Genomic DNA, 27,887 nt, shown 5'->3' on the forward strand with positions numbered 1-27,887 from the left:
ATGGTTAGCAACCAACATACCTGCACTGAAACACAGCCCTGCAATTTAAGTTGGAGCTGAATCATGTCCACGTCAGCAGAGGAGCAAAGCTTTTGCAGCTCTGCAGTTTTATCTTTTATTTCATCAGTGGCAACATCAATTGGCTTTAAATGAATCTGCTGTTCATAGTTTATAGCGATCCTCTTCTTCACATATGGAAACGAGTTAGAAGCTATTAAAGATTAAGATTGACAAATGAGTTTTTAAGACAGCAAATCAAATAGCCAAAGTAAAACAGAAATCTACTGTGCTTAATTCTCCCTATATTTTCTCTGGAAAAATCCCCTAGAGACCAAATAGGTGCTTTATTACTTCAGGACTGAAGGACAAATTTTCTGTGAGACGACTCAGACTAATCATGAATTACATAATTACATATGGGAAAGGAATGGTTTATAACATAGCCATGTTTGTGTAAGTGAGTGACTGAACAGCAGGACAATAAATGATTAAAGTTTTAGTTACATTTTCCTGCTGACCAGCTGCTGCTTGTATGTATCAAAAAAGATCATGTCAAACAAAGAAGTTATGCCAAGTCCTACTTACTAGTCAAGATTGTACGGCGTTTGCACTGTTCCTCTATACAGCCTTGCTTTTTGCCTGACAATGTATAAGGAGCCTCAAAAACAAATCTGTTGATATTATGGTTTCTTTCAAACTCAGTTTTTCTTTCTGTGAGTTCTTTATCATCAAAGTAGGGCTTCACATAAGTGACTTGGATATGAGCATATTTGGGATCAAGTTCTTTGACATTTACCTGGAAAGTAAGAAAGTTTTGTTTTTTTTATTCAACAGAATGGAAAATGGGGTACAGGTAAGCTACTAACACCTCTGAGATCAACTGAGGAACAGTCATTGAATACACTGTGAGATAAATACACACTTGGAAGAAGTCTTTGCTCTTTCTTCAAGGATTGTTTCCTTCTGGTTATTAAGAAGTTACAGAAGCTTATTTGGAGATTATAGAAATGTAGACAGAAAAAACTGCAATGCTACCACTCAGCAATGACCAATATTTACATTCTCGTATATTTCCTTGTAATCTTTTTTTCTATGCCTATGTATTTATTTACAAACTGGAGATCATGCTGAGCATTGCTTTCTCACTTGCTTTTTTAAAATTTTTATTTAGTTTTATTTGCTTTTATGTTACATTCAACTTCTTTTTTAATTTTTATTTATTTTTATTTTTTAATATAAATTTATTTATTTTAATTGGAGGCTAAGTACAATACTATACTGGTTTTGCCATACATTGACTTGAATCCACCACGGTTATACATGTGTTCCCCATATATTAAAATGGCTAACTGCACATTTGAATTCCACCTCCAAAAATACCTATTACAGATAGGATTCTCAGAAGATGGCAGAGCTCCAGACATCTACCTTCTTATAGAGACAATAGTTATACCATCATTACCTATCTGATGGAACAATTTTGGAACTCTGGAGTCTGTTGAAGACTTGCAACTTCCAGGGGAAGACTTGGACAGAAAATTGCCTTAAATTTGATTTTGTTCAATTTTAACTCTGGGCACAGTGGCAGCAACCCATACCTCATCCCTCAAGTACGACAGCAGATAGCTGTGTGCATATTCCTAGAACAGCTTGTAGGAGCCAGGACAAGCCAGAACAAAGACTCTGTCTTCCAAATATTGTGAACCTGTGCTATGACTGCTGATTGCTGCTTCTGATCACAGGGGGACAGTCAAAGAGGCTGTGGCCATTTTTATACCACCTCATCCTTTGTTGCAATGGCATCCCCCTCTGCCTAAAGTGACTTTCAGGGCATTTAACAGACCAGCACCTTTCCTCTCCTCTTAATTTTCCTCTCCATCCACTCTTAGGAGCCGGACATCTAATACTAGGCCATTCAAAGGCAACTGCATAAGTGAGGGTGACTAGAAAGTCACTGCGCATGCTCAGGGGGAAGGCACAGGCTCATAAAAGACTTGAGAAGATCCCAAATTTACACCTCAGGCTGATTCTTGGGACAGACACAGCTTACAACAATTAAAAACAACAACAAAACCCAGGAAACTCTGGGACAGGGACAGAATCTGATTTCCAGAGAGATCACAATATTAAATACAAATGTCCAGTTTTCAACAACAAAAAAAATTGCAAGGCATACAAAGAAATAGGAAAGTATGGCCCATTCAAAAAAGAAAAATAAACCAATAGACATTATCACTGAAAAAAAAGTGATAGCAGATCTCCTAGAAAAAGACATTAAAACAGCAGTATTCATGATCAAAGAACTGAAGGAAGCTGTGGAAAAAGTCAAGAAAACTATGTATCAACAAATGTCAATATCAATAAATAGCTAGAAAATCTAAAAGGAAACCAAAAAACCTTTTTTTCAGAGCTGGAAAATACAATAACTGAAATGAAAAGTCACCAGAGGCATTCAAAGGTAAATTGCAGCAGGTGTAAGAAATAGTGAGCCTACTTGAAGATCAGATCAGATCAATGATGGATCAGAGGAACACAAAGGAAAAAAAATGAAGAGGAACAGAAGCTACGGAACCTGCAGAACATTATCCAGCAGGTGAACATACACACTATGGGAGTCCTTGAAGCAGAAAAGTGAGAGAAAGGGCCAGGGAGACTATCTGAAGAAATAATGGGTGAACACTCAAATCTGATGAAAGACACAAAGCTCAACAAACCAAGCAGGGTAACTCTAAGAGACCCATGGTGAGACACATTAAAATCAAATGTCAAAAGCCAAAGCCAAAGAGAGAATTTTGAAACAATCAAGAGACAAATGGCATGTCACATACAAGGGATCCTGAATAAGATGGTCAGATTTCCCATCAGAAACTTAGGAGGCCAGAAGGCAGTGGGCTGCTATATTCAAAGTGCTAAAAAAAAAAAAAATCTATTAATCAAGAATCCTATATCTGACAAAACTAGTGGAGGTGATGGAATTCCAGTTGAGCTATTTCAAATCCTGAAAGATGCTGCTGTGAAAGTGCTGCACTCAATACGCCAGCAAATTTGGAAAACTCAGCAGCGGCCACGGGACTGGAAAAGGTCAGTTTTCATTCCAATCCCAAAGAAAGGCAATGCCAAAGAATGCTCAAACTACCGCACAATTGCACTCATCTCACACGCTACTAAAGTAATGCTTAAAATTCCCCATGCCAGGCTTCAGCAATACGGGAACCATGAACTTCCAGATGTTCAAGCTGGTTTTAGAAAAGGCAGAGGAACCAGAGAACAAACTGCCAACATTTTCTGGATCATCAAAAAAGCAAGAGAGTTCCAAAAAAACATCTCTTTCTGCTTTACTGACTGTGTGAAAGTGTTTGACTGTGAGGATCACAATAAACTGTGGAAAATTCTTAAAGAGATGGGAATACCAGAGCAACTGACCTACCTCCTGAGAAATCTGTATGCAGGTCAGGAAGCAACAGTTAAAACTGGACATGGAACAACAGACTGGTTCCAAATAGGAAAAGGAGTACATCAAGGCTGTATATTGTCACCCTGCTTATTTAACTTATATGCAGAGTACATCATGAGAAACTCTGTGCTGGAAGAAGCGCAAGCTAGAATCAAGACTGGCAGGAGAAATATCAATAACCTCAGATAGCCAGATGACACCACCCTTATGGCAGGAAGTGAACTAAAGAGCCTCTTGATGAAAGTGAAAGAGGAGAGTGAAAAAGCTGGCTTAAAGCTCAACATTCAGAAAACTAAGATCATGGCATCTGGTCCCATCACTTCATGGCAAATAGATGGGGAAACAGTGGAAACAGTGGCTGACTTTATTTTTCTGGGGCTCCAAAATCACTGCAGATGGTGATTGCAGCCATGAAATTAAAAGACACTTACTCCTTAGAAGGAAAGTTATGACCAACCTAGACACCATATTAAAAAGCAGAGACATTGCCCACAAAGGTCCGTCCAGTCAATGCTATGGTTTTTTCAGTAGTTTTGTATGGATGTGATAGTTGGACTATAAAGAAAGCTGAGTGCCGAAGAACTGATGCTTTTGAACTGTGGTGCTGGAGAAGACTCTTGAGAGTCCCTAGGACTGCGAGGAGATCCAACCAGTCCATCCTAAAGGAGATTAGTCCTGCGTGATCATTGGAAGGACTGATGTTGAAGCTGAAACTCCAATCCTTTGGCCACCTGATGCGAAGAGCTGACTCATTGGAAAAGACCCTGATGCTGGGAAAGACTGAGGGCAGGAGGAGAAGGGGACGACAGAGGATGAGATGGTTGTATGGCATCACCGACTCGATGGACATGGGTTTGGGTGAATTCCAGGAGTTGGTGATGGACAGGGAGGCCTGGTGTGCTGCGGTTCATGGTGTCACAAAAGAGTCGGACACGACTGAGAGACTGAACTGAACTGAACTGATATCTGGCAAAACTGTCCTTAAAAGTGAGGAAAAATTAAGACATTCCCAGATAAAGAAAGCTGAAGGAGTTTGTCACCACTAGACCTGCCCCATATGAAATGCCACAGGGAGTCCTGCTGGTCACAGTGAAAGAGCATCAGACAGTAATTCAAACCTGTATGAAGGTCTCAGTAAAGATAAATACATGGGTAATTATAAAATCTAGTATGAACATAACAATAGTAACACAATTCGTTTTTATTTCTCCATGATGTAAAAGATTAATACATTATAAAGTTATTAGTATAGGGGACTTTCCTGGTGGTGCAGTGGTTAAGGATCCTTCATCCAGTGCAGGGGAGAATACACTGCATTAACAGAATGAAGGAAAAAAAAAAAAACACACACACGATCATCTCAATCAATACAGAAAACACATGTGACAAAATGTAAAAAAAAAAAAAAAATTCAACACCCTTTCATAATGAAAACACTCAACAAATTAGGAATAGAAAGAAATGACTACAATCCTATCAAGGGCCACTGTGAAAAACCCACAGCAAAGACCGTATTTAATGCTGTGACAAGAGATAGAAACTTTCTTAGTAGCTTTTAAAACTTTTCCAAAAAGCCTATATTCAAAACTTCTTTATTTTTTTTCCCATTAAATATCTAGATTTCTCCAGAGAAACTTAGGAAATAGTTGAAGCTAATTATCTAAATAACACAAAGCCTAGAAGAGATCAAGACTGATTTTAACGTTATAAAAATGAACTAAGTATATGGTAAAACATTCAAAAAGTACACTTGAAAAGTAAAAAATGGTTTTTTTCTCCATAAGACTCTAGACTCTCTCCTTTGAGATACCATGGTTAACACTTGTATCATTCCATCTATGGCCGATTCCTATTGATGTATGGCAAAAACCATCACAATACTGTAAAGTAATTATCCTCCAATTAAAATAAATAAATTTATATAAAAAGAATATATTTTGATTGGTCTACATACAAACATAAATATTTTAAGTAGTTTAGTTAGATCCTTTATGAAGGCAGTACCACGTCCTTAACCGTATGGACATTAGATTGTTTCGAGGTTTGTGCTATATAAACTTAAGAGCAATAAACATCTTAAACATACATCTTTATGTGTGTACATCTATAAGATAAAATCTTAAACGTGAAATTATTGGGTCCAGGAAACGTACATTTAAAATACTGGAAAATATTGCCCACTGTTCTTTAAACTGTTTGTGCCCTTAGGCAGATTTTATTCTTTGGCAAGTAAAAGAGTGGTTAAAATTTTTAATTCCACACATTAAGAAAGAAGAAGGATTTTAAAAGTAGCAACTGCTTCTTTTATCCGTTGCCTATGAAGAGTGAGTAAAATATTGTGTTTACAAAGAGGGTCAGGAGTCCAGCTGCCTGATGGTGCTTTGTCATTAGTGCCTGTTGGCCAGGTTTTCAGAGGCAGCATAAAGTAGAAAACTGCATGTTTTTCTGCAAGCCTGGCTTTCTAATAACTTTCCATTTACAGAATCACTAGTGTGGTAGCAAGCCTAAAACTTGCTGGCTACAAAAGAGAAAATTTTCTGTGGTCTTATTTCAATAAAACAACACAGAAGACTGAAACTGATAAGAAGCAGAGAGGTTTTGCCAAATATTAATGAATTCTTGACCTGTCAGTATACCTATTTTTAAACATCTAAGGCATATGTTCAAGATAAAATCATCTCCATAAGATATAGCTAAATTTACAAAGTGAAGAGATCATTTTCACGGTAGAAAATGAAGTGTCTTTACCATCGCCAAGGGCCTTTCACTCTGGCAATGCTGCCTGTTAGCGATCAAGTGTTTTGCAGAGCACCATGCACATCCCAGTCACTCGGTACGTATTTCTGGGGCCTGCAGATCGTGCACTGTGTTAAAGGGCTTTCCTCCCTTAAAAATCAGCTCTCATCCTGAACATGCCCATGGTGACTAAGGACAATCAGTCATTCCCATTGTGTTCATCTGCAATTCTGTCTATAAGGAACTATGCGTCTCTAAGAAACAGCCTCTCTTGCTGGAACCTTTCTCATCCTTGCCTTGGCAGGGTCTAGTGGGATGGATCATCTTTAGATCAAGGCATCTCTCCTAATCCTACATCACTGCAAATATAGCTACTGAACTAAGGCTATCTTAAGAGTGAAATGTGTGTCATAAGATGATTTTTTTTTTAATCTCCCTTATTTATTTATTTTTATTTTTGGCCACACTTGATCTTCTTTGCTGCGGCTTGTGGACTCTCTCAGGTTGCAATGAGCAGTGAGCACTCTCTAGTTGTGGTGTGTGGGGTTCAGAGCGCCAGTGCAGTAGCTGTGGTGCACAGGTTTAGTTTCCCCGCAGCATGTGGAATCCTCCTGGACCAGGGATCGCACCTGTGTCTCCTGCATTGGCAGGCAGACTTTTACCCACTGGACCACTAGGGATGTCCCACCTCAGATGATTTTATTCATACAGTATGAAATTGACAATCATGAGGCACAATAGTGGTAACAATAATGGCTACCATTGATTGAGCATGCTAGCTTCTATGCTGTTATTGAAGGCTTTTTTATGTATCAAGAACTCAATCACTTTCCATACCTTAACTAATTTAATCCCAACAACAACTCTATGAGGAAGGCACTACTATTAAGTTCATTTTACTAACAAGAACGATGAGGCACAGAGAGGTTAAGTAAATTCAACATGGTCGCACAGTTAGCAAGTGGCAGAGAATGGAGATCTGAATCCTTCTCTCTGATTCCAAAGCCCCTGTCCTTTCTTTCAGGATCTGGAAAGACTCTATTTCCCATGCCTCTCTTCCACCAGCTAAAAAAGGAAAAAGTCAGAAGCAATGTGCCACATTTGGAACTAATAAATAATGATTTCAAAATGCAGGGCATGTTACCTTGTCTGAATCCTGAATTATTTTGACATTCTCTGTACCAAATTTTTCTCCATAAAGTTTAACAAGTCTCAGGGAAATCTCTGAGAGGCCGGTGAGCTTTGGCTCTTTATAGATGTACTCCTTTCCATCCTCTTCTTCAAAAAAAGACTATTATAAAGTTAAACATACAATAATTTATAAGTATTATGAGCAAATATAGCATTTAAAGAACATCCACTAAGTAATCAGCAATAATGTATTTGAAATAGATTTTAAACAATGGTACTAAAAACCACATGCATATATTGTAGCTGAAATAAATGAGAACGTTCAAACTCACAGTCATATGAGCGTATCATTGGCCTGAATGTTTTTACACTTGATTTTTCATCACTTGCATACTTACCTGATTTTTATTTGAAAACTTTCAGTACTCCGTATTAAATAAACATTTAAGAAGCCTGACTGAAAATGAAACTGAAGGAAACATTCAAATCTTATACGCTGTCCTCTGACCTAGTGGATTTAGATCTGGAAACCAAAGTGAACATTACACGGAGTAAAGTGTCACACCTGCTGTTCTGACAGGTGCTTTACCTAGACAGAATCCTAGAGCCAGTACCTGCTGCTACGGTAATCTAATAATTCAAAGGTGAATGTTTAAAAAGGAAAACAACTTGATGAACTAAAGCATACTTACTTGGCCATAAAAGGCAACTCTGAAGAAAGTGCCTAAAAGTCTTTTCTTTGTGTGCATAACCTCCAAAATTTTTGTGTAAGCTCCATGAAGAGTTCTGTAAACTTGAGTAAGCTTCTGAAAATATGAGAATAAACAAGTTAGCTTGATCTTTTGGTTAGTTATGAAATGTCTACAATAAATGCATAAGGGGAAAAAAGGAATACTATTTCCTTTTCAAAATGGTTTTGGTGGGGTCATTCACACTCCCTTCTCCCATGGTCACAGAAAAAACACATTAACAACTTTAGGTGAGAGGGTAGAGCTTAAAATGGTCAAATAACACTGTAATTCTAAATATCATGCTTCATGTCATCCATATCTCAATGGTAGTATATACATTAAAAGTACTGTGTTATTGACTACTTTTTTCCTTATGCCTGAATTATTGTAGCTGAAAAAGAAGCAAAATGCTTTGTTAGAGCCCTAAGGTAGAGAGATGGGAATAAACAATCATGCAAACACTTTAGGAGAGGAAAGTAAAATGCAGACACAAAAATAACAGTATAAGCCTGAGAGAGGAATGCTTTTATAACAAGTTCACAGACACTTCCAAAGAATATATTCTACACACTCAGAAAAAGGGAATGCACTATGCAAAGAACATTATCTACAATGTGAAAAGACAACATACAGAACAGGAGAAAATATTTGCAAGTCACATATCTGATGTTTTCTTATCCAAAAAATATAAGGAACTCTCATGGTTCAGCAACAAAATGATAAACAACCCAATTTAAATGTGAGCAAAGGACTTGAATAGACACCTCTCCTGAGACTATATAAAACGGCCAACAAAGACATGAAAAGCTGTTCAAAATCATAGTCATTGAGGAAACAGAAATCAAAACCACAATGTGCCACCATTTCACATTCACTAGGGTGCCACATGGAGAAGGCAATGGCACCCCACTACAGTACTCTTGCTTGGAGAATCCCATGGACGGAGGAGCCTGGTGGGCTGCAGTCCATGGGGTCACTAAGAGTTGGATACGACTGAGGGACTTCACTTTCACTTTTCACTTTCATGCATTGGAGAAGGAAATGGTAACCCACTCCAGTGTTCTTGCCTGGAGAATTCCAGGACGGGGGAGCCTGGTGGCTGCCGTCTATGGGGTCGCACAGAGTCGGACACGACTGAAGCAACTTAGCAGCAGCAGCAGCAGCAGGGTGCCACATTCACTAGGTTCTAATAAGAACCCCAAAACACAAGTGCCAACCAGATGTGCTGGTGGGAAGGTAAAAGGGACAACAATTTGGTGGTTTCTCAAAAGTTAATAGAATTACGCTGCAACTCAGCAATTCCCCTCTTAGGTATCTATCCAAGATAAACAAAAACATGCCCACACGGAAACTTACTCATAACTGTTTACAACAGCACTCTTTAAAATAGCCAAAATGTGGAAACAACCCAAACATACAAACAAATTTTGGCGTAGCCATACCATGGAATATCATTCAGCCATGAAAAAGGAATGAAGTTCTGATATAGGTTACAACTGGAATGAACCTCTAAATATTATGCTAAGTAAAAGAAGCCAGACACAAAAGGTCACATCTTGTATTCATCTTTTTTATGACACATCCAGAACAGGCAAATCCATAGACGGAAAGCAGATTAGTGGTCACCAGTGGGGGGCGGGAGGGGGTGAAGAGTGGTTCCTTGAAGGAGATGGAGTTTTGCCTGAGATGATAAAAATGTTTTGAAACTAGAGAGAGGTGGTGGGAGCATAATATTAAGAATGCGCTAAATGCCAGTGAACTGCAAACTAGAAAACGGTTCACTGTATGCTGGTGAATTTCATTTCAATACTAAAAGGGGACCTGGAAGCAGATGCTCTTTCTTTCACATTCTTTCCATACTATTTTCTGCAGTTGAAGTCAATTTGAGGGAAGTTTTCCTTCCTTAATGGCTGCTGTGGCTGACACTTTTCAGCCCATCCCATAAAGAACACTGAAAAGTTACTTCATCCCATGCAGGATGCTTCAGAATCTATACATACCTTGGCTCTCTATAAGGAAAAGGAGTAGTTCCCCAATAGGACCTATTGTTTCTTTAATGTGTAGGGAAGATATATTTTTCTTTTTTCCCTATTAGTCAATTGAGTAGCAAAATGTTCTCTGGGTTTCTAATAACCTGGTCTTCAACTTAAGAGTAAGAGAGTAGGTACTTTGGCACTTTTACAAAGGTTCTTAGGATGCAATGCTTTGACAGAAAGAGCAATGCCAATTCTTGTCTCGTCTCATAGGCTAACCTTTGTCATCTATATAACATAGATTTAATTACTTAACTCTCACTTTTTAATATAATCACTTGAGCTGCACTAGGATTTTTCAGGCATGTCCCCATATACAGCAAAAGCAGGGCAAAGAGTATGAAGACTCAGAACCCAGGAAGAAAGAGTGAGTTTGATAAGAGCCAATTTGGAGAAGAGATTAGAACACTACACAGATGACATTAAATGTATGTTTTCACTCTGGGACACTTCAACAATGAAAGGCTACTTGTTATATATATTTAAGGATAGACTGCTTTGCTTTTAAAAATGGCTTGAGTCCTAAATCACCCCTTTCCAGCATAGCAGGGATGGAAAATTATGCTATAGACTCAGATTCTTGAATATAAAAAGTCCTGTTGAGTGCTGGTGGCAATAACTAAACTACAATTTTTTTACTAATTCTCCTTGATCAAAGATTTATGTGGCAGACAAAACTGGAAAAGCTCCTCATAAAAGGGTAATTCCTAGTAACTTATTATCCCCCCACTATCATCTGTTAGCAACTTTAGCCTCACCATCAAATTGAAAAGAGGTGATTCACACCTCTATCTCTTCCCTGACCACATGGAAATCCAGTAACTTTTGTCTGTGTGTCTGAGGGACAACATGGATTGTTCTCTGCCATGAGTGGAGAAGGGAAGATTGCTAGATAAAACTGCTGTGAGAATAACTGGCATAATGCTAATTTTAATTTATATTTTAAACATTGCATCCTTAATTTGATTTGGAAAATTTAAATGAATATAAGGTAGGACTGGAATTTTAGGACTTTTCAGAATTTTTTAAGGATAGTCATTTAAGACCAAAATAAAATATATACGTGAATGATGCAAATGTTTCCGTTACTTACCTCAAACTCTCGACGTTTCTCATAAATTGGAATGATCAACTTGGAAATTTCAGAAATTACTTCATAACGCTCTGCTTTCCATAAGCCATCCACACATTGTTCTAGCAATTCCAGCAAAACTTCCTGCATTGAGAAAAAATGCAATCAAGAATTAGAGATACTTGAGCTCTGTGCAAATATAGTTTGAATTATTTCAAATGAATGAAAAACAGAACATACTAAATTTAAGGAAATGCACAGGAGTACAGTTGTGTAAATATATATTCTAAATGACATGCTTGAAACACTTGAAATTGAAACCACATTCTTAAAAGTAAGAAATTAATATTGACAATAGAAAACTACTCTTTACTTTGTTTAGCACATAATAAAGATGTTAACCAAACTTACATAAGGTAACATGTTCAGAAGTACTTTTAAAAGGGGATATGGTTTTCCAAACTGAGGATATTTAAATGTCTAACAGGGTAAATTCCACTAAGCCTATAAATGTCCATGATTTTTGCTTTCTACTAAAATTATATTTATACGCAGTTAATAGAGTCTTAAGGTAATTTCACAATTTTCAAGCTGCTGCATCAGTTACATCGGGGTTTATTAAAATGATGTGATTTTGGTCAACAATGCTTCCTTCCTAACTGTTGGCTTGAAAACCAGTGAGAATGATAGTATAATACCTCACTATAGAGATCTCTGACTTTGCCATAATAACAGCTACTATAAAACAACCATCATAGCATGTTCTCAGCAATGAAAAGATGATGCCGATTATTCATGCTATCCATATGTCTTAACAGTTTGTTTGTATCTTAAAGAGATGAATTTCAGTCCTATAAAACTGACTGCTACAACGGCTCTTAATGTATGTCCTCTAGTCCATTCTGAATTTATCTTGTTTCTAAAAAGCTCTTTTCCTTGTGTTTCCCACCTAGCCAGTGGGTCATATCCTACAGACTAGAAAATTAAAAGCAATTTTGACTTTACTCTTTATTATAGGTTGAACTGTGTCTCTCACAAAGATAAGCTGAAGCCCTAACTCCCAGTGCCTCAGAATGTAACCTTATTTGGAAATAGGGTCACTGGAGATAATGAGTGAAGGTGACATCACACCGGAGTGACTTACTTGCTGGAGGGATTTACTGGGTGAGGCTTACTCCAAAAGGACGGAGACGAACAGGGAGAACATCATGTGACTACAGAGGCAGAGACGGGAGTAACGAAGCTACGAGCCAAGGAACGACAAGACCAACAGCCACCAGCAGAGCTAGGAGGAGGCAAGGAAGGCTGCTACCCAGAGTCTCAAAGGAAACATGACCATGCTGACACCTTGATGTCAGACCTCTGGACTCTAGAACTGTGAGACAATAAAGTTCTATTGTCTGAAATCACCCAGTTTGTGTACGTTGTTATGGCAACTCTAGGAAACTAATATGCTCTCAATCTTGACTCATCTTCTAATCAGTTCATCGCCAAGTTCTGCCACCCTTACTTCCTAAATATTTCTCAAATCTGACCCTTCCTCTCCATTTCTACTCTCATTGCTAAGATTCAGGACATCATTATTGTTATCTAACAGATCCTCCTGCCTCCAGCCTTGGCACTTTCAAATCTATCCTCCACAAATCTGCCAGAGGGTTTCGATTAAAATACAAACCAGACTACATCCCTCTTCCCTTGTAATCTCATGGCTCCCCATCATTTGCAGAACTAAGGACAAATTCCTTCATTTGGCACACAAGGTTTGCAGCGATCTGGCTGATATTTTATAAAATCATGGCTCCTCAAGCGAGCCTTGTACCTAATGTTCCAGCAGTGATGAACTACTATTAGTTTCTCTGAAGCACCACAGTGTTGTCTTAACTTTGTGCCTTTGTCCATTCTGTACCCTCGTGTCCTTTAATCCCTTTCACTTAGTTAACCGTGTAAGAAAAGTTAGATTTCACCTCTTCCAGGATCCTTCTCCTGATTAACACAGAGTAGCGACACAAGAAGCCAATTTTTCTTACTATGATACCACACTGGGTGGATATTTATCACTATACTTGCCCATTATATATGTATCTAACTTTACAAGTAGGCTGTGACTCTTTAAGTGTAGGGAAAATATATTTATTATACTGCTTTTTTCAGTCACTAGCAGGGTGGTAGTAAATAGATGTTCATTAAATGTTGCTACTTGAATAATCTATATATTAACATTTAATAGTTAAATTTTCTAATAACAGTTGAAAGGAGGAACTTAGGGGAAATCACAAAAAAATCTATTAAAAACTAGTAATGTTTGTCCCAGGAATGTAAAGTTGGTTTACAATTAGGAAAAAATCCAATGTAAACAGAAAGAGCCATGAAAACAGAATAAAAGAGAAAAAACGTGATGTCTAGCAATAGTTGCAGAAAAAGACTTTGAAAAAATTCAATATCCCTTCGCAATGTTAAAAAAGAATCCACCCAGAACAGGGAATCGAAGAGATTGTTCTCAATCTGATAAAGAGCATTTATTAAAAACCTGCAGGCTGAACACTCTTCTCCTCAATTTGGGAACAAGTCAAACTGTCTGCTCTTATCATTTCTATTCAACATTATGCTGAAGGTGCTAGCCAGTGTAATAAGGCAGGAGAGAAAGAAAGAGAGAAGGGAAAGAGATCAGGAAATGTGAAACTATCTTTCTGTGCAGATGACATGATGGTGTATGTAGAAACTCCTAAGGAATATACAAACTACTAAAACAAGCAAGAGGATTTAGCAAGGTTGCAGATCATAAGAGCAACATATAGAATCACTGTATTTATGTATAGTAGCAACAACAAATTGAAAAACAAGATTAAAAAAACAAACAATACTATTTCCAGTAGCGTCAGAACATCCATTATCTAACAAAATATCCAGGAAAGGACTTCTACTCTGAAAAAGCACAAAATATTGCTGGGTGAAATTAAAAACCTAAACAAGACTTGATTGAAAGACTCAGTATTGTTCAAGCTATCCATTCTCCACGCACTGATATATAAATGTAACAAAATCTCGACAAAGCTTCCAGCAGGCTATTTTGAGGAAAGAGAAAAGATGATCTGAAATTCTATATGGAAATCAAAGGATACAGAATAGCCAAAGTGACTTTGAAAAAGATCAAAGTTGAAGGACTAACACTATATTATTCCATAACTTACAAACTTGCAGCATTCAAGACAGTGTGATATTGGTATCAACATGGTCAAATAGATCAGTGGCACAAAACAGAGTCGAGAAATAGATCACAAACATATAAAGAACTGAAATTTAGCTAAGGTGCCAAAGCAATTCAGCAGGGGTGCAAGAAGTTTTATTTCTCCCTGAATGGTGTGGACTATGTAAATACCTGTCTACAAAAAATGAATCTTGACTTCTATCTCATTATATGCTCAAAAATGAATTCTAAAGAGACTGTAGACTCAAACATAAAACTCAGGAACAAAGTTCATAGCAGAACATATCAGGCAATATCTTCACAGTCTCGAGGTAAGGAAGGATTTCTCAGACCAAACATACACACACACACACACACACACACACACACACACACACACACAAATAAACCATTAAAAAAGAGTAAATTGGACTTTATCAAAACCAAAAGTTTCCGCTCAAGAAAAGACTTAGTGAAGAAAATACATAAACGAATCAAACACTGGTAAATAATCTGCAGCACATATATCTGATGATGGACTTATATCCAGAATATAGACATAACTCCCATAAATCAACAACAAAAAGAATAATGCACTTTCTAAAATGGGCAAAAGAATTGAACAAACATTCCACAAAAGATAAATGAAAGACAAAGACTGCATGAAAAATGCTCAACACCATTAGGCATCAGAGAAATACAAATGAAAAACACAGTGAGATACCATTTCATGTCTAATAGGATGGCAAAAATATGAAAAGATTAGCAACAGCTAATGTTGGTGAGGAAGTGAAGCAGCTGGAACTCTCATCCATTGTTGGTGGGATATAAAATGGTCCAACCACTTTTAAAAACGCTTGACAATTTCATATAATGTTACATATAAAACTTCCCGAGATGTATGGATGTATCTCCAAAAATTTCTGCCAACCAAAAGAGGCAGATACAAAGGTAGATATGGAATGATTTCATTTTTATGACACCAAATACTGTTAAAACTAATCTACATCAGATATTGGGGCTGGGCAAACTGACTGGAAATGGGCGCAATGGAACTTTCTGGGGTAATGCACATGTTCTACTTTTTTGTTTCTCATAGTAATGTGTTACCATGGTGTTCTACAGGTGTAGACAACTGTCAAAATTCATCAAGTTGTCCACCTAATATGTGTGCATTTTATTGTATGCTAAATTTTCTTTAAAACTATTTCAAATCAAAAGTCAGAAATGCAGTGTTAAAACAAATTAAATTATTAATGGGTTAATTCACCTACATAAAGAAGCCACTAAATGAACACTAGTTTGTATCTTTCATTTTGATAAAACCTGTAAATCAGTGGCAGTTATTTTCCATTGGCTAGGGCATGAGGAAGAAGCCCTATTATATAAACTGAAACATAAAATGGCACTATGGAGAATATGATTCTATCTGTATACCTTAAATGAAAAGCACATATAAATTATTACTGTAGAACACAAAAGAGTTGTAACAAATGTGTTTACATAGGAAACTGATTATAGTTCTTGACTAATAAGAAATATTACTACTTTCCCTTGGAGTACAAAAAAGGGTCAGGCTTAAGGCCACTTCTATGACTAAGCTGAAGCTGCTGTTTGGAAAAAAGGACGTAACTGCAGTTGTGCTAATCCACTTATCTCCCAGGAACTCCCTGGAATCTACCTGCTGTGAGCCCACACAAACTGGAGATCTTACATGAAAATCATCTAACTAAAACCCAAAAAATGAATTAATTTACCCCAGGCTTCACAGTCAAGCAATGAACTGGGATTAAAATTCAAGTATCTGATTCTCTGTTATGATTAATTAATCCAGCAAACACGTTTTAAATATCAACTCTTCTAAGTTCTGGGAGTAAAAGCCAAGTTTACTATCCAGTTGGTCAGTGATAAAGCCTGACATTTATGTAGCACCAATGACTTACAAAGAACCTTCATGTTTATTGTGAAGTGACCAGGGTAGTATTATTATCTTTATTAATTTTCACTTAAGAATATTTATTGATTTCATACTATGTGCTAATCATTTGGGGCTTCCCTGGTGGTGCAGATGCTGAAGAATCTGCCTGCAATGCAGGAGACCCAGATTTGATCCCTGGGTCGGGAAGAGGCCCTGGAGAAGGAAATGGCAACCCACTCCAGCATTTTTGATGCTAGACGGGCTCCTACTGTTATGAAGCTTTTTTTTTTTAATTGGAGGATAATTGCTTTACAATGTAGTGTAACATTGTAGTGTAGTGCCACACAACATGAGTCAGTCATTAAGAGTGTGTGTGTGTGTGTGTCTGTACCCTCTCTCTTGAGCCTCCCTCCCACCCCCAGATCCTAGCCCTCTAGGTCATCATGGAGCACCGGGTTCAGCTCCCTGTGTATACAGCAGCTTCCCACTAGCTACCTATTTTACATATGGTCATGTACACGTTTTAATGCTACTCTCTCAATTCACCCCACCCTCTCTTTCCCCCGACTGTGTCCACAAGTCCGCTCTCTACATCTGTGCCTCTAGTTATACTGCTGAGGAGAGAAACTCACAGAGAAGTAGTAGGCAAAAAAAAAAAAAAGAGGTAGGAGGCAAAGCTTCTAGGCATAGATCATTTTAGCTAAATGAACCAGAGCTAGCTTGAAATTGCTTATATTTAAAAAATACAGTTCACAGAGTACAAAGTGTGTCTCTATCACTTTGAACTGCTGCTTTTTATGTTTCTTAATACAACCCTAAAAAAAATTCATTTCTATGGGCCTGCAAGCACTTCAGTCTCCTTCCTTTTGTTGTTTCTTTTTTTTATTTTGTTAATTTATTTTAATTAGAGGCTAATTACTTTACAATATTGTATTGGTTTGGCCATACATCAACATGAATCTGCCACGGGTGTACACGTGCTCCCCATCCTGAACCCCCCTCCCACCTCCCTCCCCATACCATCCCTCTGGGTCATCCCAGTGCACCAGCCCCAAGCCTCCTGTATGCTGCATCAAACCTGGACTGGCGATTCGTTTCTTATAAGATTTATACATGTTTCAATGCCATTCTCCCAAATCATCCCCCCTCCCTCTCCCACAGAGTCCAAAACACTGTTCTATATATCTGTGTCTCTTTTGCTGTCTCACATACAGGGTTATCATTACCATCTTTCTAAATTCCATATATATGCATTAGTATACTGTATTGGTCTTTTTCTTTCTGCCTTACTTCACTCTGTATAATTTTTTTGGTCTTCACATTCCTTAAATGTGAACGTCACTGTGACTCAGTCCTTGGTTCTCTGGTCTTCACTTGCTATATTATCTCCCATTATCAACATGCTTTGCTTCTCAAACAGCTATGACTTCCAGATGTAGCTCCGCAACCCTGATCTCTCTCTTTAGATTCAGTTCTTAATGTCTAATGACCTGATGTTGTTTCCATTTCAATAAATTTCTACTAATACTTCAAATTCAATAGTCATCAAAAAATGGAATTCATCACCTTCCCTATAAAATCATCCATCCATCATTTTTCTATAAATATCCAAACCTGAAATCTCACTGCTACTTTTGATTCTTCTCCTACACAGCCAGCAAGTCTCCTCTTTTCCTCAGTGGTCCCTGAACCTGTCACAAGCTGGGTTTAGGCCTGGCTGCTTCACAACTGGACACTCAGGGCAGCCCACATTCCAGCCTCTGCCCCCAGCCGCCATCCATCGACCTCCAATACATTTCCCACATTACCACCAATTTAACCTTTCCTCCTGCTTCATCTCATCTTGTTGTTATTCTGCTCAAAAACCTTTGACAGCAATTCAACATTCTAATCAATAAAGTCCAGACATTCAAAGTTTCTCAAATTCAGACCTCCACTACTACTCTTCCCTATGCGAACCCAATGGCTAAGCCAAAATGATCCATTCACTGTGCCCCCTAAAATACGCCTTACACTTTCCCACCTCTTAACTTTTATCCCAGCTATTCTCTGCTGCTGCTGAAATGACTTCAGGGTATCCTCGTTCTTTAAACCTCTCTCTAGTCCTAACTCTCCTCAGCCCAAAGGCACCTCTCACCTTTGACTCTGCATATTGTCTGTATTATTCAAATGGCACTGTCTTGCTTTTCTCCATTTTGTGTAGGTGGGTTGTCTCTTTAGGTAGACTCTGGAGGTCAGGGATCAGCCGTATCTAATTATTTTATACCTCCTCTATCACCAAGGCCAAAGCCTTATTGAGCGAGTGACAACAGCAGCTGTTTACTATCCATATGAAGCTCAGAGCAGAAATTTTCCATCTTTTAGACACCTGGAAGCCTCCTCTCTTCAGCTGTTACATTGTTAACTCTATTTTTTATGGAGATGTCTTCTAAGTATGGTACCTGTGACCTGGTTACTGGGAAGGTGATTGGATGATGATACATGGTACATTTCTAAAACCAGACAGTAAGAACTGTTGCCCAGATAGGGCTCCACATTCCAAAAAGGGACATCTGATCCCTGGGTAGTTTTAGTCCTTATAGTTCATCAACCCTTAGTTACCTTTCAAATTAAGTTAGCTGTAATAATTTCTTAACGTAAATATATTTGAAGAAGTTACATTTATCTAACTGACAATGCAGGCCCTGGAGTCTTACTTCACTATAATGGACATCCATCATTCCAGCATCCTCCTTCATTGCTCCTTCTTCATCTATGTTGGGAGTAATTTTCTTGAAGGCTGAACATCCATTAGGGAATAATTCTGTGTAAATAAAAAGCAGTGAAGTAGATTTACTTTTAAAAAGTGTTCTGTAAATGAAAGACAGACTTACATGGATTACCTATCCTTAAAAATAAACACATACTTTTGGTAAGGAACAAAGTCATAAGTGCAATTTTCTGTTACAAAAAAAAAACAACAACTTTTTTTTACCAATTCTATCTATCTACTATATATCCTACCAGTCTTTTCCCCAAATGATGAGCTCAATGTACTTACAAATAAGTTTCATTCTCTGACTATCCCTCATCTGCAATGCTTGGTATAGTAAAAGTTTCCTGGTATGATCTATTTATTGACTATGCCAAAGCCTTTGAATGTGTGGATCACAATAAACTGTGGAAAATTCTGAAAGAGATAGGAATACCAGACCACCTGACCTGCCTCTTGAGAAACCTGTATGCAGGTCAGGAAGCAACAGTTAGAACTAGACATGGAACAATAGACTGGTTCCAAATAGGAAGGGGAGTACATCGAGGCTGTATATTGTCACCCTGTTGATTTAACTTATATGCAGAGTACATCATGAGAAACGCTGGGCTAGAGGAAGCACAGCTGGAAGCAAGATTGCTGGGATGGCATCTGGTCCCATCACTTCATGGCAAATAGATGGGGAAACAGTGGCTGACTTTATTTTGGGGGGCTCCAAAATCACTGCAGATGGTGATTGCAGCCATGAAATTAAAACACGCTTACACTTTGGAAGGAAAGTTATGACCAACCTAGACAACATATTAAAAAGCAGAGACATTACTTTGTCAACAAAGGTCCATCAAGTCAATGCTATGGTTTTTCCAGTAGTCATGTATGGATGTGAGAGTTGGACTATAAGGAAAGCTGAGCGCAGAAGAATTGATGCTTTTAAACTGTGGTGTTAGAGAGACTCTTGAGAGTCCCCTGGACTGCAAGGAGATCCAACCAGTCCATCCTAAAGGAGATCAGTCCTGGGTGTTCATTGGAAGGACTGATGTTGAAGTTCAAACTCCAATACTCTGGCCACCTGATGCGAAGAGCTGACTCATTTGAAAAGACCTTGATGTTGTAAAAGATTGAAGGCAGGAGAAGGAGACAACAGAGGATGAGATGGTTAGATGGCATCACCGACTCAATGGACATGAGTTTGGGTAAACTCCAGGAGTTGGTGATGGACAGGGAGGCCTGGCAGGTTGTGGTTCATGGGGTCCCAAAGAGTCGGACACAACTGAGTGACTGAACTGAACTGAATATGGTCTAAAAATTATTAACACTTTGATCCTGTGTATGTTTATCATCTGTCACCTAAACAAAGAGGGCATGTACTTTTCAGGTAAACACTGAATGAGCTTTTGTAAGCATCTCTAGTTCCTTGTTTTACTGGAGAATTGGAAAGTGGCCTAGGACTTGTAAAGAGAGGCAGGAAATAGATGCCAGGGATGGGGAATCCTTAGAGAAATAGGATGGGGCACTGGAAGAACCAGAGCTTTTGGAGTTAGACAGACCCAGTTCTATCATTAACTGTGTGATTTTAGACATGTTTATCTCTCTAGGACTATATCTGTAAAACAGATAACAACTACTTATAAGAATTCAGTGAAATGTAAAGTGTTTAGAGCAGTACCTAACATACAACAACTGTTTAATAAATTTGTTTTACCAAAGCTACCAATAAGTAAACTAGGTTTCTGAAGATAAAATTAAATAATTGCTAGCAGTTGGTATAGTGACTGCAGTTGGAGCACTGGGAGGTTGAATAGTGAGCCCCAGCTGAAAACTATTGCTGTAGGATTGTGGACCAAATTGTTACCATCAAACAAGAGTCTGGGGATAGAAGGCCACATGGTTGCCACACAGATTTTGCACTTAGGAACACGTCCAAACACTCTTGCTGTGGTTGCATTTATTCCTATATAAGTGGGTTGTCACTTTAAAGAAAAATTCAGTCTCCTTATAACTGAATCTGCCAGTCAGTAGAAAATCACTGGTCGCAAAGGGGACAAACAGCTCTTGCAACCTACTGTTCTACAATCTAATAGTGATGCTTAGAAATGATGTTCTCACGACTAAATATTTGGTAAGCTTCCTGGTGTTAGAGGCTGGAGAAGGAAGAAGGAAGGTTTAAGAAAGCCAAACCTCATACTGAGATTTCTCAGCATTCTGATGGAAAAAGGGTCACGTATCATGGCTTGGTCTATGGGACACTCGTTGAGTAGTAGTGCATTGTGAGAACTTTTTGAAATTTAGGAGAAAACACCCCACTTGATTCATAAAGTGAAGGGTTAGTTAGGCAGTTAAGGAAGAGGGCCCCAAAACTTGAGAACAGGTAAAGAATGTAGTCCTTAACAAAGAAAACAGTTAACCCCCTGAAGGGCTCATGCAGCTGCATCCATGACTGGGGGAAAAATTCTGTCTACTCTGAGGATATTATTATTTTAAATGATTCCCACATCCAGGGTTTCTAGAAAAGGCCGGGATTCAGGAGAGGATAAAAAGGGGTCAAAGCATCTCAGGAAAGGGTCTTTCGGTGTGTATCTCAAGTAGAGGGAGGGTAAATTATGGTTCCTGTCAGAAACCAACAGGTTAAGAGCTACTTTTGGACTCTCTGGTCTACATCATCTGGTGTAAAGACTACTCTTAAGGATTTTGTCAGCTTTAGAGTCCACTCTTCTTGCTAAATGCATTATCTTGATTCCTATGCCTGATGATGCATCTCCAATTGGAGAAGCACATATATATACACATACATACATATCCATATATATAAATATATATGTCCCTGTTTGTTTAAGTTATCAACACCCACCAAACTATCCAATGATAAGAGGACTCTTTTTTGTGGGTCTTCAAAATGCTTTTTTTGTGGGACTTCCCTGGTGGCTCAGATGGTAAAGCGTCTGTCTACCATGCAGGAGACCTGGGTTTGAGCCCTGGGTTGGGAAGATCCCCTGGAGAAGGAAATGGCAATCCACTCCAGTACTATTGCCTGGAAAATCCCATGGACAGAGGAGCCTGGTAGGCTACAGTTTATGGGGTCGCAGAGAGTCAGACATGACTGAGCGACTTCACTTTCAAAATGCTTGGGGAAAACTTTGATTCCCTTTAGTCTTGTTTCGTTTAGTCTTGTTTCAGATGAAACAAGGGACTAAATCTAGGCCAGTGTATATCTGTGTGAGGGCTCTTCTGTAGCCCTATGTAGCATTATGTCACATGGTCTTAAAGGGTCTGTTTTAAATCTTTCTGGTATGTGACCTGGATTCCTGATTCTGCCCTTCAGAGCTGTAGCTTCTGTTTTCCTGATGTTATCCTAGGGCAAGCAAGATGCAAACTGTCCAACTAGACCACTACCTTGAGCACAAATGGTCCCGTGGACAAAGGGGAGGAGAGTTTGGAGGGTGGGAATGCTACCCTTGCTAAAATAAGACTGCTAGTCAGAAGAGGATTAGGAGATAAGCCTCAAGTGGAGGGCTAAAGGGAAAAGGCTGTAACTGGGAAGGAACTGAGGAAAGGAAAAGCTACACAGAATGGAAGCTGTCAGATCCGGGTATAGAGACTTGGGAAAGGGATCAACATTACCCTATAAGGCATGACAAGAACAGACTCTATGGGAAAGGAAATTCCTTTTCCTGGGGTGATGGAGGAGCTCTACAGGCCTGAAGCTTTGCTGAATCTCGGATGCTCTGTGGTGGTGGAAGAATGCACACTTGATTCTTGTCTACCCTGGGAGAAAACAGCTGTGCACTGTGTCAGGAAGAGAAGAGGAAGAGGTGCAGGAGTCTAGTCTCCAGAGAATGACACCTAGAACATGTTGAGGTTTGCAGACAAAGTAGAAGTAAGGAAATTTAGATCTGTTTTTTGATTATGTATTTTTGGGACTGGGAGTAACTAACACCTCGTATCACCGCTTAGAGGTAACTTAGAAAAAGGGAAGAAAGTGAGATCCTTGAGATCTCTGGTACAAAGAGCAAGAGCTCTGGCTGAAAGAAGTTTGTGGGTGGGGGTGAGGCAGGGAGCACTGTACCTCTCTCTCCACTTTCCCTTTCCATTCAGTGCCTGAAGCATGAAAAGCAGGATCTAGAAACGGCCCCTCTCTGGTCTTCTGTGGTCACTTTGGGATGCCAGGGGACCAAGTCTTTGCTCACTCAGGAGACCACCCAATGGGACAAACTAATTTTTTTTTCTTAAAAACTCTGAACAGGAGAACATCTGTCTCCAATGCGTCAGCTGTAGCGTTTCATTCCATCCTGATGAAAAAGAAAGCTTTATGATGACTTCAAGAGAAATGGCATACAACGTTGAGAAAACTGAAAAATTTTGGCAATTGATATGTCAGAGATTTTGTCTTAATCATAAAAGGATATTTGACAGAAATCAAAGGCTTCTACAATTGCTCTATTATTTTTGATAAATAACTTTGTCTTAAGTGTAAATGGAAATTTTTCTTTCAGTCCTGCACTCAAATGTACTTTTATTTACTCTGTGAATATCCAGGTCTTACCCAGCTTATGGATTTATCAGACTGGAAGACAGGTTAACAGATTAAGATTTTAACTTGTGTTTTAACACTAGTGGTTTAGCTTGGCATGACTATCATACTTTAATCACAAAATTAACAAAATCAGGTGTTTCATATCATTGGAATGAAAGAAGTGAAGGGAGGGAAACTCTAAGGATTTTACTACTGCCACAATTTCAGAATAAGATTTTCTAGTTTAAGTGAGTAGAATTTTACAGGCTTAAAAATGGATGGTACCTATAAATAAACATGTAAACTTCTCCTAAATTTAACATTACTTTTGTTAAAATGCAAAACGTCTTTTCCTGTGCAGAGAAGGGCTCTTTGATTTCTACAAAGGATAAATTCTGAAACAAACAAACAAACAAAACAACAACCCTTGCAGGTTTTGTAAAATAAGTATTTAAACGATCGGTTAAAAGCACTGTTTCCACTTCTTGAAACATGTCACATTGTTTGCTGTTCAGGCTGGCTGCCTCAAGCTAATGTCCAAAAAAATTCACAGCAAATTTATATATTTCAGTTCCTATTCTCTCCAATCCTATAGTTAAAATTCTAAAGCTTAAGAACTGATAATGGAGAGAAATAATTCTTGATTTTTGCTTAGTTTTAAGGTCTTTGCCCCTCTGAAAAAATTCTAAGGAAATACTTTAATATAGTTAACTATTTTCAGTATCAAATGGGTGTAGGTTTATACTTAGTAGACATAAAACTCTTATTTCAAATTTCTACTAATTGAAAAGATGAGATAATATTAACCTTATATATCTGAAAGACATACCTAAAACCTTAATTAGTTGTGTTTAGGGGTTTCATATTTGTTAGTTTATTGTTAACTGCAGGTGTGCAATTTCAGTATTTGTTTTTATAGCAATTTCACAGTTATACCAGTGATGTAGGGAAAAGAAGCCTCAAACAAGGCCTTCTTTTGATACTTAATCTTGTTCTCCACTTTAAAACCACATATGTACTAAAAAGAAAATAGTAGAGCATGTCAATTTCAAACATATGATTGTTGAAAAGCAGTACCAAACAGAAGGTGGTTAATTTAATATGCAAATAAAATGATCATTTTAGTTATGCCATTTTGTTTGTGAAGAAAAATACCTGGTTAACTACAGAAATTTTGGAATTAAAATATAAAACATGGTTGTGTTCTCATAGCCAAAACCAGAGTGATGTGACTTCCACAAGATGGTTTCATTTTCCAGTAATGTTACTCATTTGACTGCCTTCAAGGAAATACTGAGTTGGCCAAAAAGTTCTTTTGGGGTTTTCCATGTGATGTTAAAAGAAACCAAAATGAAGTTTTTGGCCAACCCAATAGCTTGGCAATTATGATCGACAGTAGGAGATGTCTTTGCAGTGCCCAATGTCAATCAGTTTTTAAAAACTTTTTATTTTGTATTGGAGTAGAGCCAGATAATGATGCTGTGACAGTTTCAGGTGGACAGCAAAGGGCGCAGCCATACATATATGTGTATCTGTTCTCTTAACTCAACTGATTTACTATTTAAGTAGTTGTTACAGTAGTCAAGAATACTAATTTTGGAAAGAGAAGCGTTCAGGCAGATTCCTGAATTAGACTTGTGGAATCCTGAGCCCTTTAAGACCATGCCTCCTTTTGTGGATGCCCCCCTGCCAGCCCTATGCCAGCCCCAGCTCTAATGAGACACAATTGTTATGATCACTGTGTACATTTAAGGTGTATGTGTTGATTTGATACATGTATATATTGTGAAGTGATTACCACACTAGAGTTCATCACCACACATAGTTACCATTTTGGACAGAGTAAAAACATTCAAGACCTACTTTCTTAGCAACGTTCAAGTATATACCAAAATCTGCTTCACTGTAATCACTATATATATTAGATATCCAGAACATATTCATCCTGTAGGTGGAAATTTGTACCCTTTGACCAAAATCGCCCTATTTGTGGCACCCCTCTGGCTACCACCATTCTACTTTCTGCAGCTCCAAGTTTGGCTTAAGATTTCACATATAAGTAAGATTGTACAGTATTTGTCTTTCTCTTTCTCAGATTTATTTCACTTAGCATGATATCCTCAAGGTCCAGCCGTGTTGTCACAAATGGTAGGATTCCCTTCTTTCCATTGACTACATGTGCCTTGTCTTCTTCATCCATTCATATGGATCCATTTCATGTTTCCATAGTACTAATTAGCATCCTTTCACATCAACAGGAAGAACTTTTCTCAGCATTTCTTGGAAGACAGGTCTAGTGGTGATGGACTCCCTCAGCTTTTGTTTTCCTGGAAAAGTACTCATCTGTCCATTTCTGAAGGACAAATTTGCTGGATGAAGTATCCTTGGTTGGCAGTTATTTTTTCCTTTCAGAACTTGAAAAATATCATCCTACCCTCTCCTAGCCTGTAAGGTTTCTGCTGATAGCATCCCACAGATCATATACGCTTTCTTCACTCTTCATCCTTATCTTCTCCTCTGCCTCAATAATTTCAAAGCTCTAGTATTTTAATGCAGATTATTTCTTCTCCTTGATCCATTCTGTTTTTAATGCTCTCTATTTCAGTTTTAATTTCATTCATTGTATTCGTAAGTGCCAGAAAATGTTTGGTTCTTTTTATGAGATTTCCATCTCTGTTTAATTCCTCATTTTATCTGTGTATTATTTTCCTGATTTTACTAAATTTTCTGTTTTATTGTAGCTCATTGAGCTTCCTTAGAAAAGCTATTTTGAATTCTTTATTAGATAAATTGCAGCTCTCCATGTCTTTCTTACTATAAGATTATTATGATCCTTTGGAGGTGTCATATTTCCTTCATTTTTCATGTTCCTTGAAATTTTGCATTACTATCTTCACATTTTAAATGGCAGCCAGCTTCAACCAATTTTACTGACTGAGGGTGAGAAATACTTTCCATCTGTCCTGCTAGGGATTCTGAGGCTTTCACAGACCTTCTATGGATATACCTGCTCTGCAATTCTGGCTCGCATATATGACAGAATTCATAACCATATACGTCTTTTCTCCATCATGTAACACACAAGGCCAGGTGCTAACAGTGTCTCATTTGATTTCCCAGTGGTGGTGCTACTTGTGGTCTCTCCCAGGCCCACAAACTCTGGCTGGCTTTCTGCACAAGCTCACTAGCCCTCTGTGAGAGCTGACGCTCACTGCCTTCAGCAACAAGCACATACATCTAGCTACAGGATGGAGGAGAGTGTGGTTGAGGCACATGGAGCACAGGAGGTGCCTGTGGGCCAGTGGGGGATCCACAGGCTAAATATCTCTAGGGATCTGTTGGCAGGCTTTTTCATAGTCCATGATGTGGTTAGTAGGGTCTGTTTGAGTGTAATGCCCTCTAAGAATCCTATCTGCTGCTCCCTCAGCCTCTTCCTGCCTCCGTCATTCAGCTCACAACTCAGTACTCTGGATGGAGCAAGAGAGAAATGGGCCTCTTTGGGAGCATCCTGTGCGGCTGGGAAACACAGCACCCCTTCATATGCTCTCACTTTTCCATGCATTAGAAATCAAGGGTGAGAAAGTCTCTCTTGGCACTGAGCTGTGCCACCTTGTGGAAAAGGTGACATGAATAAATCAAACTATTCCTCTTACCCTCTTCAGTGCATTCAAACTTGTATAATTTTTGCTCCAATAGCATGCTGGAACTTCTCCACTGGACTTCTGGACTTCCCCCAAGGCTTTCTTGTCTGTGGGTGATTATCTAAAGCAAGTATTCTCCAGGGGATCCTAGACCGCAGCTGACAGGTGCTGGAGCCAGCTCATAGGCCACTGCAAGGTCGACAGACGGAACACAGGTCTGTCTGCCCATTACCTCATACATGGGTGGGTAAAATTCCTCCCAGGTCCCTTAGTATGTGGGGCTGCATCCTACAGCTCCCACAAAGGCACTTCCTCCATGTATGGATGCCAAATTGTTCTTGAGATGGGTATACAAACAAACGACATATTATAGGGCCATCTAGCTGATGTGTGAACTCCCTTTTTTGCCTTTTTAGCATTTTAAAAAATATATTTCTTTCTTTCTTTGTCTGCACTGGGTCTTAGTTGTAGCAGGTGAGACCTTTAGTTGTGGCATGCAGGATCTGATTTCCTGACCAGGGACAGAACATGAGCCCTGCACTGGGAGTGCAGGGAAGTCCTCTCAACTCCCTTTTATTACCAAGATACAGTTATACTAAAATGGCTGTAGAGATATAATTCATGGACAGTTGTTGGTAAAGTTGGGGCAGACAGGGGAAAATAAGTGATGTATGTTATCCAGAGCTTCCCATAAGCCCTGAGAAGAATTTAATCTGTGGCAGTCT

The 27,887-nt window shown here is 38.6% G+C and overlaps 2 protein-coding genes across 7 annotated transcripts in view; one reads left to right on the forward strand and one right to left on the reverse strand.

The window, feature by feature from the left end:
- Positions 1 to 27,887, forward strand: part of DOCK11 (dedicator of cytokinesis 11) — a 509,230-nt gene that overhangs the window by 217,916 nt on the left and 263,427 nt on the right. The window lies entirely within an intron of this gene.
- The window catches only part of LOC123327573 (dedicator of cytokinesis protein 11), a 90,719-nt gene that overhangs the window by 7,746 nt on the left and 55,086 nt on the right, over positions 1 to 27,887 (reverse strand). For 4 of the 6 annotated variants that reach the window (XM_045164397.1, XM_045164395.1, XM_045164398.1 and 1 more), the window contains 6 exons: positions 18,956 to 19,062; positions 11,179 to 11,301; positions 8,014 to 8,127; positions 7,335 to 7,481; positions 586 to 796; positions 21 to 211 (listed from right to left, as the gene is read on the reverse strand). In XM_045164397.1, the coding sequence (XP_045020332.1) occupies positions 21 to 211; positions 586 to 796; positions 7,335 to 7,481; positions 8,014 to 8,127; positions 11,179 to 11,301; positions 18,956 to 19,062 (893 nt within the window). Of the gene's footprint in view, positions 1 to 20; positions 212 to 585; positions 797 to 7,334; positions 7,482 to 8,013; positions 8,128 to 11,178; positions 11,302 to 18,955; positions 19,063 to 23,074; positions 23,115 to 27,887 lie in introns of those variants that run through there. The other 2 variants (XM_044936929.2, XM_045164396.1) reach the window with 2 other exon arrangements.

The sequence above is a fragment of the Bubalus bubalis genome, chromosome X (genome assembly GCF_019923935.1).
Source record: "Bubalus bubalis isolate 160015118507 breed Murrah chromosome X, NDDB_SH_1, whole genome shotgun sequence".
Classification (NCBI taxonomy): domain Eukaryota; kingdom Metazoa; phylum Chordata; class Mammalia; order Artiodactyla; family Bovidae; genus Bubalus; species Bubalus bubalis.